At 44.2% G+C, this 17,929-nt stretch overlaps 1 protein-coding gene across 2 annotated transcripts in view; it reads right to left on the bottom strand.

Moving 5' to 3' along the window:
- Window positions 1-7,946: 7,946 nt before the first annotated feature.
- The window catches only part of LOC120979277 (SSX family member 2 interacting protein), a 37,007-nt gene continuing 27,024 nt past the window's right edge, over window positions 7,947-17,929 (bottom strand). For both annotated transcript variants that reach the window (XM_040407929.1, XM_040407930.1), the window contains exons 10-14: window positions 17,450-17,586; window positions 15,673-15,846; window positions 14,832-14,943; window positions 13,582-13,723; window positions 7,947-9,776 (exon numbers count right to left, since the gene is read on the bottom strand). In XM_040407929.1, the coding sequence (XP_040263863.1) occupies window positions 9,740-9,776; window positions 13,582-13,723; window positions 14,832-14,943; window positions 15,673-15,846; window positions 17,450-17,586 (602 nt within the window). In that variant the 3' untranslated portion in view covers window positions 7,947-9,739. The remainder of the gene's footprint in view (window positions 9,777-13,581; window positions 13,724-14,831; window positions 14,944-15,672; window positions 15,847-17,449; window positions 17,587-17,929) is intronic.

The following is a 17,929-nucleotide window of genomic DNA, read 5'->3' as shown; positions in this document are numbered from 1 at the left end:
TACACCACCACCACCAGCCTGCACAGTGGTAACAAGGCATGATGGATACATGTTCTCATTCTGTTTACGCCAAATTCGGACTCTACCATTTCAATGTCTCAACAGAAATCGAGACTTATCAGACCAGGCAACATTTTTCCAGTCTTCAACAGTCCAATTTTGGTGAGCTTGTGCAAATTGTAGCCTCTTTTTCCTATTTGTAATGGAGATGAGTGGTACCCGGTGGGGTCTTCTGCTGTTGTAGCCCATCCGCCTCAAGGTTGTGCGTGTTGTGGCTTCACAAATGCTTTGCAGCATACCTCGGTTGTAACGAGTGGTTATTTCAGTCAACGTTGCTCTTCTATCAGCTTGAATCAGTCGGCCCATTCTCCTCTGACCTCTAGCATCGACAAGGCCGCATTTTTGCCCACAGGACGGCCGCATACTGGATGTTTTTCCCTTTTCACACCATTCTTTGTAAACCCTAGAAATGGTTGTGCGTGAAAATCCCAGTAACTGAGCAGATTGTGAAATACTCAGAGCGGCCCGTCTGGCACCAACAACCATGCCACGCTCAAAATTGCTTAAATCACTTTTCTTTCCCATTCTGACATTCAGTTTAGAGTTCAGGAGATTGTCTTGACCAGGACCACCCCCCTAAATGCATTGAAGCAACTGCCATGTGATTGGTTTACTAGATAATTGCATTAATGAAAAATAGAACAGGTGTTCCTAATAATTCTTTAGGTGAGTGTACATGATATTTTGATTTTCTGGGATGGCACTGAATATGATTTTTTTCAATTCACTAAAAATCTCAATAGCAATGATATAGGGTTATCCTTTACAGCAGAGATTCACAAGACTAGTCTTCATTTTCTTGATTTAAAAATAAGTCTTGGAACTGGTGGCAGTGTCACAACAGAAGTGTATAGAAAACCTACATCAACCAACAGCTTCCTACATTGGGAGAGTTTTCACCCACAGCCTCTCAAGAAAGGTATTCCGGTTGGCCAATATTTAAGAGCCAAACGGAATAGCTCAAATGAAACGGCATTTGAAGATGAAAGCCGTCTGCTGTATCAGAGATTCTTAGCCAGAGGCTACCCGAAGTAAGAATTACATAGAGCGTACAATAGGGCAAAGAATATTGATAGGGACAGCCTCTGTCAGAGGAAACAATCAAAGGAGGAAAAAATAATACTGTGTATAGGTACCTATGATTCACAACATCAACGCATATACCGCATAATTAGACGGCATTGGCAGATTTTAAGAACGGACAATGACTTGAGAGAAGTACTCCCTGAAAATCCATCAATTACATATAGGAGAGGAAAGAATTTAAAAGAGACAATGGTACATAGCCATTTTCAGAGAAAGAAAAAATGCACAAAGACTTGGCTGACAACAAAAGGATCCTACCCCTGTGGAGGCTGTACCTTTTGTAGGTACAGGTCTCCGAAAAAAACATTTACAAACCCCAGTGATCGGAAAACATATAATATAAAGGATTATATAAATTGTAGAACAGCAGGAGTCGTATATGCCATACAGTGTGATTGTCCTAAAATCTATGTTGGGAAAACAATACAAGAATAAAGAAGAAGAATCTCAAAACATTTGAGTACTCTGAATACGAATGAAGAAACACCCTTGTCAGAACACATAAGAAAATACAATAAAGGGAGTCCCTCAGGATTGAAAATATGGGGGATACAAAAAGTTAAGGCAGGTCCCAGACAGGGAGATATTGATGGGAAGTTATGACAGGAAGAAGCTAAATGGATCTACCGTGTGAAATCTCTCTCTCCCATAGGAATTAATGAGGGTTTTACATTTTCCTCGTTTTTGTAACAAAATAAGTAAATATAAAACATGAACAGGATACGGAATAACATCCTTTATTTATTATAGTTTGATAAATATAATATTGACATCTATTACTGTAAGGAAAATGAATACTGGTGATGTAAGAGGAACCATCCTGAGTGATTTATAAATGTTAAAAAGAAATAAATAAAAAATAAATAAAAATGTGTAGAATGTAGAATACATACCATAAAGGAATAGGAAACAGCCAATCTGGGAAGTTATCCAGGATCTGAGAAAAAATAAAAAAATTAAATAAAGGAATAAAAAATGAATATATAGTACCACCCCCTGATACAAGCAATAAAAAAAAAAAAAAAGTATATTAAAAAATACATATAATAAATAGCCAAGGAGGCCTGGTAATGTGAAGCATCAATTACAGTAACAGATAAGATTGCTATAAGACCCCTCCTCTCTCTTGGATAAAAAGTATATATAGGAAAACTCTGGGGGGTAGGGGGTATAGTGTATGAATCCTCACAATGGGTAGGCATAAGGTAAATGAGTAATATTTGCACCTACAAGCCCCAGCGCCCAAGTATATCTATACAAATAGTGTAAAAGCAGATACATCTGGGTGAAAAATTCCTAAGTTGGCGCGCATGCGCCGAAACTTGTACAGTACCGATTTAGATCTATCTGGGAAATATTTAGAAGTTGTTGCCAGCGCAGTTTTACATCAGAGAAAAGAAAAAACTCTACGTTTTGGAGCATGCGCACAGAAGTACATAGATGGATTTGGGTAAGAAGTTTCAAAGTCGGCACGCATGCGCTAAAGTCTATAAGGTACTGATGAAGATCGCATGAAAAATTTCTAAGTGGCGTGCATACCAACGTAAATCGATCTGGGAAATATTTCTAAGTTGGTGCGTCTGCGCAGATCCACATTGGAAAGAAGAGATATTCTAAGTTCGAAGACATGCGCACAAATGGATATAGAAAAAACTTGAGAAGAAATTTTTAAGTTGGGGCGCATGCGCCGAAACTTAGAAGGCACGGACACAGATCGATCGAAAAATCTCTAAGAGGTTGCGCCTGCGCAAATCCGTTCTAGAGAGAAGGCAAAACTCTAAGTTCTGGAGCATGCGCAGTTCACCCAGTATACTGAGGAGGTGCCGGAGAGGTGAGTAGGAGGAGTGATGATACGTAACATGATCGGAGGGTGGAAATCACAAGAGTAAATGAGGGAACAGTGGGTGGTAACGCAAATATATTCTAACCTACCGGAATACAGAATGACAGAAGGATGGCCAATAGAGGAAGGATGTAATTGGCCACTCAATAGAGACCATGTGATACCGAACCTTTAAAGGATGGTTCCCGCCCCCAACACACATACCTGCACGATCCCCTGAAGACGCTGGGTGTCCAGCGAAACATGTCGGGAGGCAGGAACTCTGTGTGTGATTTTAGTAACAGGGGATAGCAGAGACGGAACTCCTCAAGAGGAGTAAATTTATAGCTAGCACCGCGAGACAGCAAGTGGGAAAACGCAGGCAATTAGCTGGAGCACCGAGACTGAAGCTGGGAATGACTAGCAAATATGCTGCTGCAAAAGAGAATAAACAGCAGCAAACCTCTAACTATAGCAGATGATCTGTGACCACTGGGGATTTTTAATGTGTCCTAGTATTTTCTGTTAAAAAAAAGTTTTAACAAATAGTTTCTAATAAAAGTGAAGTTTTAGATTTATTAGCACATTAAAAAAGACGTAAAAACAGAGGACCCTCAGTTGTGTCCTAGTAAAGTAATAGTCGTACACGTGCTAGGAGGCTCTATGATTCTATAATAGCAGTGACCTGAGAAAGGACCCCCCCCCAACCTGAAGAGAATATAGCAGAGCAACTGTAAAAGTGAATAAGGGGAGTTCTGGATTCATGTACTTGTCAGGTCCTATCTGATGTCCACTTTTAATGTTTTACGTTACATATGGGAGAACCCCTTTATATTCCATCTACAGCGGATAAATGCAACTTTCATTGAAGTCGGAGATAGAATTAGAAATATATATTCAACTAGCAGCCCCTAGTGGTGGCCATCAGCATTACGTGGGAGACTTGCGGAATCTGGTAGATCATCCTCATTTCAGAAGGCTCCTGGACAGTGCAGGAAATGAATCACGTATTATATACGTTTTATTGCAGAAATCAGTTGTAATCCAAAATTACCACCTGTGTTGTCTTCTCATAGGTACTAATGACCAGTTCGCAGTGTTCGCCAGCGAACACATGCGGGCTGCCATCTTGACTCATAAGTCCGGCGATGCACAGGTAAGCCCTTACCTGTGCCGCGAGCCGGTCTGAAGCAAATGCGGTCACCGGGAGCAGGCAGTTCCGAGAAGAGCCCGATGAAGGCCCCCGGTGGCTGTTCTCGGAACTGCCTGCTCCCGGTGACTTCATTTGTTTCAGACCGGCTCCCGGCACAGGCAAGGGCTTACCTGTGCATCGCCGGGCTTGAGTCAAGATGGCAGCCCGCCACTGCTAATGACCTATCAGAATACCATTTTGATTGGTGTGGTTGGGAGGTGAGTGGTGTGGCGGATGGAGAGCATCATCCGGATATTATGTGGGGGGAGGCAAAGGGGAAGTTTGGGTTTTCTGTATGTAAAATTCAAAATTTTATTAATAAAAACGACTTAAAATTAAAAAGAATACCATTTTGACTTTACGCCCTCTGGCACTACACTTTAGGAAGCAGTAAGCGCACTTGGTTGAGAGCCACTTACCTCCCTCATTACCTGAGGGTGCACATTTAGGCCTATTGCATACTGCCACAGAACATTCATTTAGGGTCTATATTATACCTCTTATTTCAGAGGTGCGGGTGTTCCTTGTAGGGGAGAAATGAGTGACTTATGGCGGCCAGCGCGTGATGAAGAAGTGAGAAAACTCATCGCTGGCTCGATATCAACATCCTGCTGCCGGGGAGCATCCCGCCGTCAACAGGATGTTGGTCCTGAAAGAAACGGGAGCGGCAGAGCCAGTGGTGGAAGGATGGAGCCAGAACCCAGCGGTGGGGACCAGACAAGTATGATCACCCCCTCGGGTCCAGCCACTCTGGAGGTCTGAAAAAAATATGTTTTGGAATCAAATGGCGTGGCTCTCACTATACACAAAGGAGACCGGGCACGTACACTATCTGTTTGGGAACCCAAACCACCAGAGTAACAAAGTTATAGGTAAATGTAAATAGGCACACCGCCTACTAGAATATGTCAGACACCTATGTAATATTAAAACATCTACCCACATTTATTATATACAAACCAAAATATAATATAAAAATAATCTGAACACAATAATAGATCGCAGTGAAATTTACATAACACAGTAATTATTCATCCTAATTAATTTCATTCCTACAAAAACATATAAAAGTCCAGTAATACCGCCAAAAAACGCATCAGATGTATAATTCCTAGGATATAGTCGATGTTTCAAAGTTCCTGGTACTCAGACCTCATGATTCATATAGAGACGGATATCACTCGAGTTCATAATGGTCGATCAAAAGTACATGATTTGCAGGGTTAAAAAAAAAATGGATCAAAGGGATTCAGAAAAGCAAAGTGTCCGATCCATAGATTTTAGGTGGTTAAAATAGGGTTAAAAATAATACAGCGGCAGTCTGTCACAGGAGCAGAGCGACAATATTTGTCAGGTGCGTTTGACACTGTTTAGCAGGAGCGATTCTATTCAATAGCTGCGCAACAAAGCTCTTACCTCAGTAGCTGCTTGAAGGCAGAAGCACTCCTACCTGTGAGGTTTCGTGACGGAGCGCTTACTTTTGAGGTTGGTTCGGAGCGAAAAAAATCGGCTGCGGGGCTGTGCACTGACCCCCGGCTTGTAAGCGTGTTCTTATAGCTCCTTTCTATTGCTGGTAGTGATCTTCCAATCTTCAGCGCGCCTCCTTACACACGTGCTGTTCACCAAGCTATTGCTTTGTTACATCGTTGCACTGACTGATTACTTAAAGTATAACGGTCATATATTATTTTTTTTGGAGTATTGGATTGTGGTGATTAATATCTCCTTGGTGGCCCTATTTCAACTTTTCACTGTGCATTCAATTACCCCTTAATTCCACATTTTTGTTCCCTGTACTGCCTACTTTTACCTGTGCTTAAAATAGGGTTGCTAGGCATGGTCCTTCTATCTGTTGAAGGACGGAGGACGCTGCGTGCAAGGTCAGATTACTGACGGCCAGGGACTGTAAGTAAATGATTAAAGCCAGGTCCTCCCCAGCAGCTGATAACAGTGCCTGGGCTGTGTGCACTTCTCCCTGTCCCTGCGCTTGGCAGACGCTCCCTCACTCAGCAGAGCTGGAGAATGCAGAGTTGGAGCAGCGCAGACCAGGGAAGGGAGATCTGCCATCTCCTCAGTGTATAAATGAAAGCAACATGTGGTAAGAGGAAGAGATTAACCCTTTAGGGGGAGGGCTCTGGTTACTGACACTTTGGGGGGCTATTGTTACTGGCTAGTGAGGGCAGGCGGGATTAGCCTCAGGGTGAGGGCAGTGGCGGCCATCTTAACTGAATAGTGAGATTGCAGTTTTATGCAGACTGGTTGCTAAGGGCTGAATCTTATTAAATATGGGGTAAGTCAGTCTAATAGTAACTGATTCTGGAATATCATGTTATTACTAACTACATATATTAAAATTGAAATTAGGGCCTAAATGTGACAGTTATCCTTTAAAACAAATCTCTTTGTATCGATGTCGACATCGAACGTAACAGGACATATATAAGAGAACGTATGGCGGCCAGCGCGTGATTTAAGATGTGAAAAAAAAAACTCATCGCTGGCTCGATATCAACATCCTGTTGCCGGGGAACAGCTGACTGCGATTGGATGCAGTGGTCACATGCCCCCCCTCAACAGGATGTTGATCCTGAAAGAAACGGGAGCAGCAGAGACAGTGGTGGAAGGATGGAGTCAGAACCCAACCGTGGCGACCAGGCAAGTATGATCACCACCTCGGGTCCAGCCACTCTGGAGGTCTGAAAAAAAATATAATAATTGGATAACCCCTTTAAATGAATCACCTGTCGACAAGACGAGGATAAGTGACTGATCACTGGGGGTCTGACTGCTGGGAAAAGCACCAATCATAAGGGAGGATCTGTGGTTGAGCACATGCACCGCCACTACATTAATCATAATCCTTCTGCTAGGGCTAGCCAACACTTGGCCATCACCAGCAGTCCTACAGAGATGAATGGCAGTGGCAGTGTGGATAGTCGACTGCTGTTCAATTTTTTTGACCACTTTTCCGTGGAACATATAGGTTGGGAAATGACCAGTTAGTCATCCGGTAAGTATCACGCCTCTAGGAATGACAGGCCACACTCATTAAAAACTTTTTTTTTTTTTATTGTTATAAACCTAAAAAGACAAAACAAGGAAGGAACAGAAATACATGTCTAAGTGCCACAACATGAGGCCGGCGGGACAGAGGAAAGACTCCACAGCAGGTGATCAGACGCCAGAGAAACTGGCAAGACGAGGGACACATTTCCAGCAAGGTTACAGGCAGTGTTACACATTTACTTTTCCTAATGGGTCTTCATAAAAAAAAAAAAAAAAATGTAAGAGAACTTTTGCTATATATTGTATCATATAGGGGGTGATTTGCCATGTTTGTCCAGAAGGTGGCGCTAAAAGGCTGCAATAGCTTGAGTAAACAGGCAATGTGGCTTGCGGATTTAAGGCCTCTCACACGAACGTGTGCGCTCCGTGGCCGGATCCGCAATACACGGGCGCGGTTCCGTGGGTATTTTTACATCACGGATGCGGACCCATTCACTTGAATGGGTCCGCAAATCCGGAGACGCGAAACTGAACCTTACGGAAACACTACGGAGTGCTTCCGTGGGATTTCGCCCTGTACTTTCGTTCTGCAAAAAGATATAACATGTCCTATCTTTTTGCGGATCGTGGACCCATTAAAGTGAATGGGTCCGCGATCCGCTGCCCCATGGTTTGTGTATTGCGGCCCGCAATTTGCAGGCCACGGGGATGCACACGTTCGTGTGCAGGAGGCCTTACCAACAGAAAATTCACGCAGACTTCTGTGCAGTTTTCTGTGCAAAAAAAAAACCAAAACACGCATCTGTCACTTGTATATTTTATGCTGATTTGCCTCAGATCTCACCCTTGTTTTGCATAGGGTGAAATCCGCAAAAAAAAAAACGCACAAATTGACATGCTGCGGATTTCTAAATCTGCATGGAACAAATAAAAAGCAAAAAGTGTACATGAAATTTGTCTCATTAACTTTGCTGGTACTGTATTACGCTGCGGTTTTTCAGCATGATAATCCGCATCATGCGCAGGCAGCCTTCTAGATTCTACTATGGCTCTGTGCACCTAATCACCAATACATAGTCCGCAGCTGAGCAACCCGGGGCCTGAACACTGAAAATCAGAAAGAAAATTTAAAAAAAAGACACAGAAATGAAAAAGGGATTTAAAGGGGCTGCACAAGATTAGAAACCAATATGGCAGTTTCCATCCAGAAACAGACCCACGCCATCAGGTGTGCCTGGTATGGCAGCTCAGCTTCCCTGAAGTGAATGGGGATGAGCTTATACCACGCACAACCAGTGGACAGGCCTGGCTCTGTATGAGAAAGAAAGCAGCCATGTTTTATTCAGTCCTGTACAACCAACTATATGCAACATGATGTGTAAAGGAATATAGCAGGATAGCAGCGGTCTGGTTCTCGGACCTGTCAAAGAGGGGGCATGCTCCCGAGTCAAAGCCTTTCAATGTAGTGTTCATGGTGCACTATATGTCGGCATAAAATCTGTGGATCTGAAGACAGACAGAGGCCAGTCTAAAGGATGTAGTAAGGACATGGGATTGTACTACCCCCTCATTTCCTATATGGCATTGCAGCCTGTGGTCTGGATCCCGTGGGTTTTCCCAGGAGGTGCTGCGCTATAATCTCCAGCATTTTTGGACAGTTATGCCACAGGGTGCTGGGAGCCATGGAGGTCTCGTCCACAGACCCTACCAACATTCACAGCAATTTAAGTAAAGACTTCTGACCCTATTACAAGACCTTACAAGTTCAGGTTATAGATATTTAGCTTTGAAATATTGCTTAAAACGAGTCTATGACATGCAAGTATAAAGCACGGCGGCTGCCATCACATGATCCAACAAGAAGAAGAATCAGCCGACCTTGTGTGATGGGATAGGATTCGTTAAAAACTTCTGACTACTATTCCCAACATGCTTTGATATTTGAAATTAGAGCATGTGAGAGTGGTAGCTCCATATCAGTAATCCTCTTCATCTGTACGATTTATAATACATGATCATTGGGTTATAGAAGTCTACACGTCAAGATCAAAGACTTTAATTACCTCCCAAACCAGTGGGAGACCTATGAGTACATTCAATGGGGGTCTGGCCGACCAGCAGGCACAGTGCACCCCAGTATATCTTCCCCTTGAATGATCTGTAAGTCTGCACTCTGTTCCGGTATACCATACGTATGCACTTCAGATGTGTTCAGCCAATGTAAGGCCATGAGATTGCTCTAAACTTTATTCCCTGAGAAAAAGCATTATTCCGCATTCAGCCACAAGCTACGAAATCTGCATACAACACATACATACACAGGACACGACCTAGAGCACGCCAAACAGTACAGGGAAAAAATATAAAACTGGCCACAAAGGCTACATACTCCATTTGCTCCAGTATTTAGGATGGCCACAACTCATCTAGGCGGGCAGTGAAATTTATAGCAAGAGAAACGGATCAGACCAGGGAGATATGCAGTATCAATTTAGACAATAATTCAGAAAGAAGGCCACTGGCCGGTGTGTGCAAGAACGGAGGATGATCCAGCATCGAAATCTGTCAGGACTTCACAGGTCGCTGCCGTTCGGATCTATTAGAGCGGTTCTGGAGGAAAACAGAAAAAAATAATAAATCGGAGCATAGCATGCGAGTAAGGGCTCATGCACACAAACGTGTTTTTGGTCTGTATCCGAACCACACAAAAAATGCAGATCGGACGCCATTCACTTCAACGGCGCCGCAAAAGATGCATCGTTCCGTGCAGTCCGAAAAATGATAGAACATGTCCTATTATTGTTCGCATTACGGACAAGGATAAGACTGTTCTATTAGGGGCGGAATGCGGACCGCAAAACAGGCAACGGTCGTATGCAATAAATCTTCACAGTTCTCAACTTAAAAAGGAGTTATCCAACCCCTACAATGCCCTCATGTAGGGTATATACCGCTACCTGGCACCTGCTTTGCTTCTGATCCCTGCACCGTCACTGCTGCATCGCCCTGTCGCGCAGTTCAAAACATACGGGGGGGGGGGGGGGGGGGGTTGGTTGTCAGCCAATAGCAGGCCGTGGTGATCGTGGGTGATGCTGGGGAGGCATTCCCCTGTCACGGCCTGCTATTGGCTGCTCCCCCCCAATCGCCGGATGTTTTGATCCGCGTGACGGGGAGATGCAGCGGCGGCTATGCTGGGATCTGAAGCAACATGGGTGCTGGAGAGCAGGGTAAGTGTATAACCTATATGAGGGGCCCGGGCATTAGGTAGGTCATTACAGGGGTTGGATAACCCCTTTAATATCCAGCTTCAGTTCTCAATAGGAGCAGCGCTCCACTACTACACCTGCGCTTTATGTAATTGAACTGCGCCACCTACTGAACATTCACATGTAATGCGCTCTCCACAATCCTGGGTATATTTTATAAAGTGTAATAAAACCAGGGGAGTGTTCCCAAATCGATAAGCGATAGACAATATAAATTTAGATTAATCAGATTATAAAATCAATAACAAAGTCGTTATCACTTCCGCATACGGCTTCCCATATAGAAGAGTGCAGACAGTATATACACGGAAATAAATCACTGCACGCTCAGCCATTTAGTCCATGTCTAAGGCTTCGTTCACATAGAGCAGCCTGACGGATTTCACCGGGTCTGGCACTGCCGGATCATATACTTCCTCTCCGGATCCCCATTGACTGTAATGAGGTCTGGCGGTGATCCGGCCGCTTTCTGGCATAAATGCCGGGTTTCGGCCAACAGCCAGTATTTGTGCCGGATTCAGACGCGCACTCGGCTTTAGGATGGGGCCATCCGGTGTTTACAAGAATTTAAACTAGCTGCAGGAAATGTATAGTAAAAAATAAAAATCACTATTACCTCTTAAATCTCTCGCCGATCCAGTGATAGGTTGGCGGTTCTTCACTGTCTTTATTTTCCAGCAGTGCGGAACATTCATGTGACCGCTGCAGCCAATCAATGACCTCAACAGTGATTCTAGCATGAAAGGCTGAAGACCGTGACAGGCAGCAGCAGTCATTATGGCAGGAAAGTAAAGAACGGCGATGACCACTAGAAAATCCGTGCTGGATTGACGGGAGATTTAACAGGTCAGCAATGGCTACCATAATGTTTTATACTTTACATTCTTTACAGGGAACCCGTCACCTTATAATTGCTGTGCAACATACGTTAGGGTGCATTCATATGGGTGGGTTATCGGGACAATTATACACTCCTATGAACGCGTGTTCCTGTGTAAATGTCCTGATGATCACCCGCTTATTTGTCAGGTGATCCGTCCTTTGTGTGCCATATAAAATTATCAGTAAGGGGATAAATAATCGCAGTGGCGATCGCTCAATCCTCATACAGAGGAGGGATGTTGCTAGGGAATGAACTGATCATAAGTAAATGGGCCTTTAAAATGCAGCAACAGATTAAATAAAGATTTGAGGAAACAGATTCCACATTCCGTGTAATTTATATCCCTGCTCTTTCAGAGTCCAGCGGGCCGTCCCACTCAGCGACTGACCGCCTCCGCCATAGGAGTGAACATGCAGAGATCGGACACTTACTGATTAGGACCGCCGTAGAAAGAGCAGAGATTTAAATGCAAGTTATGCAGAATCTTTTCTCAATCTGCTCAGTTCCTCCTGTTCTAGAACATATCGATGTTAAGTTCAAGGTGACAGGTTACTCTAGGAAAGTGAAGGCTAACCTCCGGCACTCCAGCTGTGGTAAAACTACAACTCCCAAGATGCACTTGCGTGGCGGTTCTCATCAGAACTCCATAGAAATGAATGGAGCATGCTGGGAGTCGTAGTTTCACCACATCTGGAGTGCCAGAGGTTTAGCCATCACTGCTCTAGGACAAACCTGAGCTTTGCACATGACCTATATCAATGATGAATAGATGCATTGTGTAACATTTTGCACCTTCTTCGTTTCAAGTAGGGCCATGTTTCATGGCTTCAGTTTTACTAGAGGCTCCTAACTGAATGGTAATCAAAAGCCCCAGTGAGATACAGAATCGCTCTGGGAGACGCGATACAGATCTTACGCTTGTGTGCATGACGCCTTCTGTATAACCATTTTACTATTCTGCCTCTGGCATCAAACAGACCCCTGTAAAAAGACCTGCTGCACCAAATAAATGTCATCCCAAGCTTCCTTTAGGGCACTGTTTAACCCCTTAAGGCCCAGAGTTTTTTTTTTTGTTTTTTTTTTCGTTTTGCGCTCCCTGCCTTCCCAGAGCCATATGAGGGCTTGTTTTTCGCAGGACATGTTGTACTTTCCAACGCCACCATTTAATATTGCATATATAGTGGGGAGCAGGGAAAAAAATTCCAAATGGGGTGAAATTGAAAAAATAACTAAAAATAAGCAATTTCACCATTTTTTTTAAATTATTTTTTATGTGCGACGTCCAATAAAACTGACCGGTTACTTTTATTCTACAGGTCAGTACGAATCCGGCGATACCTTATATGTTTAGTTTTTCTTGTGTTTGGATAGTGATAATTTTTTTTTTTAATAAGTCAGTTTTATTTTTTTGTCGCCATATTTTGGCCCCTATAAGTTTTTGTAATTATGTGTACAGGCTTATTTTTTGCGGGGCGATCTGAACTTTTCATTGATACCATTCTTGGGTGTGTATAACTTTTTGATCACTTTTTATTTAATTTTTTTGTCGAAAATGAAGCGACCAAAAACGGGTGGGCGTTTAACACTTTATAGTTCCCATAGGGATCTATAACAATCAATCATCTGATTGCTATCATAGACTCCAACGCACTTGCATTGGATTCTATGATGATTTTACTACTTTCCTATGGAGCCCTTGCCTGTAATAGGGCTCCATAGGAAGTACTATGCAGCAGCCTCCTGTCATTCATAAAGATAGGGGCTGCTGCACACACGCTCCGGCTCCTCCGATCGCCACACGGGGGTTTTCAGCGCGCTCAGATGCCGTGGTCAGGATTGACCACGGCATCTGAGGGGTTAAATGTCCGCAAATCGGCATTACTGCCGGTTGTGGACATTATCCACGGGTGTCTGCTAGAAGGAGCAAGGGCGCCGTCTTTAAACACCCGCCCAGTGCCATACATGTACGGCGCTGGGCGTGAAGGGGTTAAAAGGGCGTACAACATGCTAACTAGTGCAACTAAGCCAATACCACTACTAGAATACTTGCGAAGAGTGCACTAAGGGGGAGATGCTCTTTTAAAGTGAGGACGAAATCAGGTTCACACATCGGATTCTGGAATTTAGCAACCACTAATAAAAAGATTTAAGCCAGAAAGTAGCAGCCACTTTCCAAAGACCTACAATGGCGTATAAACCTGCATTTCAAGAACCGTCACATAAAAGCGGAGTTCAGCCCTTGCTGTATATTTCAGAGGACATTTACCTGTATCTGTGAAGAGGCTGCTTGGTGGCAGGAGTAGCTGGCAGTGATTTTCCAGTGCTTCTTGTGAGATCTGCTGAAGGTGATGCGCGAAGGTTACTTTGAGGAGACTTTGACTGGATATTCTGAGATTCTTCATCAAGGCCTGAAAGCAACAATAAAGCAAAATATTACAAAAGATTGTCAGTCTGAGCTACTGGTAAGACCCATAGATATGTTCGTACACAATGTAGCGGATAAAAAAAAAAAAAAAAAAAAAAAAAAAAGTAGCTGATTAAAAGGGGCTTTCCGAGATCGATTACCTATTCAGTCACCCCTGACTGACCGACCCCCCCCCCCCCCCCCCCCCAGCAGTGGTAAATCACTGCCGGAGCTGCGATGGGCCGGCCTTCACTGACCAGCCGATCGTAGCAATTGGGGCTGGAGGGGGCAGAAAATAAATAAATCACCCTAAACCCTTGGTTAAGATGGCTGCCTGAGGTGCAGAGCAGCCATCTTATCCCGGTCATCGCGCGATGACTGGAGTTTGCTGTGATGTACTAAGTCAATTTGCGGCAAGTCACTAGTTAGAGTACTTTCACACTTGCGGCAGAGAGATCCGGCAAGCAGTTCCGTCACCGGACTTCTGCCTGCCGGATACAGCAAAATGTATGCCAACTGATGGCATTAGTAAGACTGATCAGGATCCTGATCAGTCTTATAAATGCCTGATCAGTCGAAAAAATGCATTGAAATGCCGGATCAGTCTTTCCGGTGTCATCCAGCAAAAACGGATCCGTCATTTATTTTTTTCACCTTTATTTCAGTCTGCGTATGCGCAAACCGGAAGGTCGGATCCGGCATTCCGGTATTCTGGCACTAATACATTCCTATGGGAAAAAATGCCGGATCCGGCATTCAGGCAAGTCTTCAGTTTTTTTCGCCAGAGATAAAACCGTAGCATGCTGCGGTTTTCTCTTTTGCCTGATCAGTCAAAACTACTGAACTGAAGACATCCTGAACGGATTACTCTCCATTCAGAATGCATGGGGATATGCCTGATCAGTTCTTTTCCAGTATTGAGCCCCTAGGACGGAACTCTATGCCGGAAAAGAAAAACGCAAGTGTGAAAGTACCCTAAGTCATATGTCCTCAAGGAGTTAAATGTCATGAAAATACACAGTTATAACAATTCTTATGAAATCCCTTAACTGGAAGTAATAAACAGAGAAAATGAGTTGCACGAACCTGCTGGTGCACATTATGAAACTTACTTAAGGCACTTCGAGGTTGGCAGTGCTCGGAGCTCTTCCGGTCAGAAAACAAAGTCATGTTCAAGAACTGGTGTTTTAACCACAGAGCTCGGTCTTCCTCAAACATTTTTCTCTAAGGAAAAACAAAACCTTTTGATAATGTGCAAAACAGAGAAGGGGCACACTTCCCATACAGAGCGGGGGCACACTTCCCATACAGAGCGGGGGCACACTTCCCATACAGAGCGGGGGCACACTTCCCATACAGAGCGGGGGCACACTTCCCATACAGAGCGGGGGCACACTTCCCATACAGAGCGGGGGCACACTTCCCATACAGAGCGGGGGCACACTTCCCATACAGAGCGGGGGCACACTTCCCGTTCCAAATGCTCCAGAAATCTAGCTTAAAATGTTCTAAATACTGTCATACGTGCGACATTTATTTCCGTGTTTTCCACACGTCAGGTGCCTCACTGTGCGCTAGACTTCCAAAGCATCTAAAAAAGGGGAGTTTCTAAGTAGTGTAGGAAAATGCGCCAGATTTCTGAAAGGTGTACGCCAGTTTTTCTATAGGAAAATATTGGCTGAAAATAAGACTTCGGTAAGAAAAATAAAGCATCTTAATTCTTGCAAGATGCACCAAGTCTATCACACTGCTCACCATTAAATGTAGGTGATCTTCTGCAACCTTAGGCATGCTCGCTGTAGTGAAACAACTCCCAGCATGCTCCATCCACTTCTACCAGCTGAGCTGGCAGCTGTAGTTTATGTGCCCCATCATCTCAGCGAGGGAGTGCCACCCATAGCGATAGATTTTATCTTTTTTTTCAGGCTGCACAGGACAAAAATTATAATTTACCTCATGGCCAAGGCGGATTGCAGCTTCAGTGAAATTTCTTCTTTCCTTTTCAAAGTTTTTCTTCTGCTCATTGAAGAGTTCCCATTCTTGCTGGAGCCGCTGCTGGTCTTCTAGGAGGTAGCAATCCCGCAGCAGGGTGGAGGTATCATCATCACTTGCTACAACAACCTCTTGCTGTATATGAAAATATCATTTACTTAATCTTTACAGTTTTAGAATCCAAAAAGCCACGTAAACCAATACATAAAAAAAAATCTTTATTAAATGAATACCAGTAAAATACCAACAATTATAAAAGCGCCATACAAAAAAAAAGGAAAACAGGGACACCTGCTGGGCTAAAAGCTGAACAGCGCACACCTCCTGATTCACATGCCAAGCAAATAACATCCGAAAATTGCTCAAAGCCTTCCTAAACCGTAAAACGTATCCAAAGTGGTTATAATTCTGCTCGTCACATCAAACCTCATGTGATACAAAGAGCATGGTGCAGCATAATACCAGGATAAAGGACGCCAGCCACCAGTACTGATGCCTTTCGTTGTTGCTTCAATTTTTAGCCTAGAAGTGGAGAATGCTTTAGCCCTAACGGGAGATGGAAGATCCCAGCACATTTAGGTGCACCTGTGAGGCCTGGGACATATCAGCCAGTCTTGAGTGGGACTCGCAGACTCCTCCCTCCTCCCATTGCAAGCATGGCCACATGCTGGAGGTAACTGGTGAGCTGTTTGTGAGTCGGCCTCATGCTCCTGTAATTTGCCCACTGGCTCCTGGTATTGCCCTTACGGCTCAGGTAGGAGAGTGTTAGGTCCCGGGCTACTTGAGAAACCTTGGAGTGGTGCCCGGGCTTAGACATGTTCTACACCGTAGGACATGTTGACTAATCTCTCAATTTTAAAATCAGTTTGAGGGTTTAGTGAGACTGCAGAGTGCACCTGTGTTTGTTATTGTTTTGTTATATTAATTATGACATCCGCACTTGTTACCTTGTGTAGGATGTCTTTTGTGGTACTTGTGATTCGCCGCGGGCATCCTCCACCGTATGCATTTTGCTGGGGATTGCCATTAGCAACGGGCCACAAGTGCAGGATTTGCTCCCCTATATATATGCACAACTGCATGTGGGTTTGAGCACCTCCTGCTAATGCCAACCTGTCTTCTTAGTTTGTATATAAAGACTCCAGCGTCTCCTCACCAAGTCTAGGAAGCAAGTGGCTTGTGAAATCAGAACGCGTCAAGTGATATTCACCAAATCCAATAGGTGGCAGCAGCGCACTATTGATTTATTATACTCACGTATAGAGCGCTAATATATTCCTCAGCGCTTCACAGAGATTAGCATCACCCTGTCCCCTATGGGGCTCACAATCTAAGGTCCCTATCAGTATGTCTTTGGAGTGTGGGAGGAAACCCAGGCAAACACGGGGAGAACATACAAACTCCATTCAGATGTTGTCCTTGGGTCGGAGGCAACTGCAAGGCACCAGTGCTAACCACTGAGCCACCATGCTGTACTATAAATGAACCTGCCTTATGGGGATCTTGTACTGGAGATGCAGTAACAGAAGTTATTGGGTGCACCCTCACTCCCCATAAGTCATCAGTGCTGGTTTATATGCATTTCTGCAGATTTTCTCAGAATGCTGTGATGGGATAAATGAGACTAGGCCTGGCCTAGTGTTGCCTTCACTACATATTACATTATCGGATATACTATAGTGGAAGGTGTCAGAACGATGTGCAATCTCGATCTATAGTACACCCATGATACACGTACTTGTAATAGGTGCTGCTGGTTCTTTATGGTTTCTTTACAGCTTTGAATTTCCTTTTTTAATTGCTCAAGCTCCTTTTCATGATCATCTCTGGAAATCAACCCTTTGCGATCGGGGGAGGCCACACGCACTTGAGAAGCTGCAAACAGATAAAATACTTAGGCTCCATTCACACGTCCGTGGTGTGTTGCAGACCCGCAAATTGCGGATCCGCAACACACCCGCCCGGCACTCCTATAGAAATGCGTATTCTTGTCCGCAAGCTGCGGACAAGAATAGGACATGTACTATCTTTTGCAGAGCTGCGGACCTGAAGATCGGGGCCGCGCTCCGCAAATGCGGATTCGGACAGCACACTGTGTGCTGTCCACATCCATTCCGTCCCCATAGAAAATAAATGGGTCCGCCCCCGTTCCGCAAAATTGCGGAACGAATGCGGACCCATTTGTGGACGTGTGAATGGAGCCTTAGTCAGCAATCAG

The sequence above is a fragment of the Bufo bufo genome, chromosome 9 (assembly GCF_905171765.1).
Source record: "Bufo bufo chromosome 9, aBufBuf1.1, whole genome shotgun sequence".
Classification (NCBI taxonomy): domain Eukaryota; kingdom Metazoa; phylum Chordata; class Amphibia; order Anura; family Bufonidae; genus Bufo; species Bufo bufo.
Note: the sequence above shows the minus strand (reverse complement) of the source record. Positions and strands in the feature narration are given on the sequence as shown.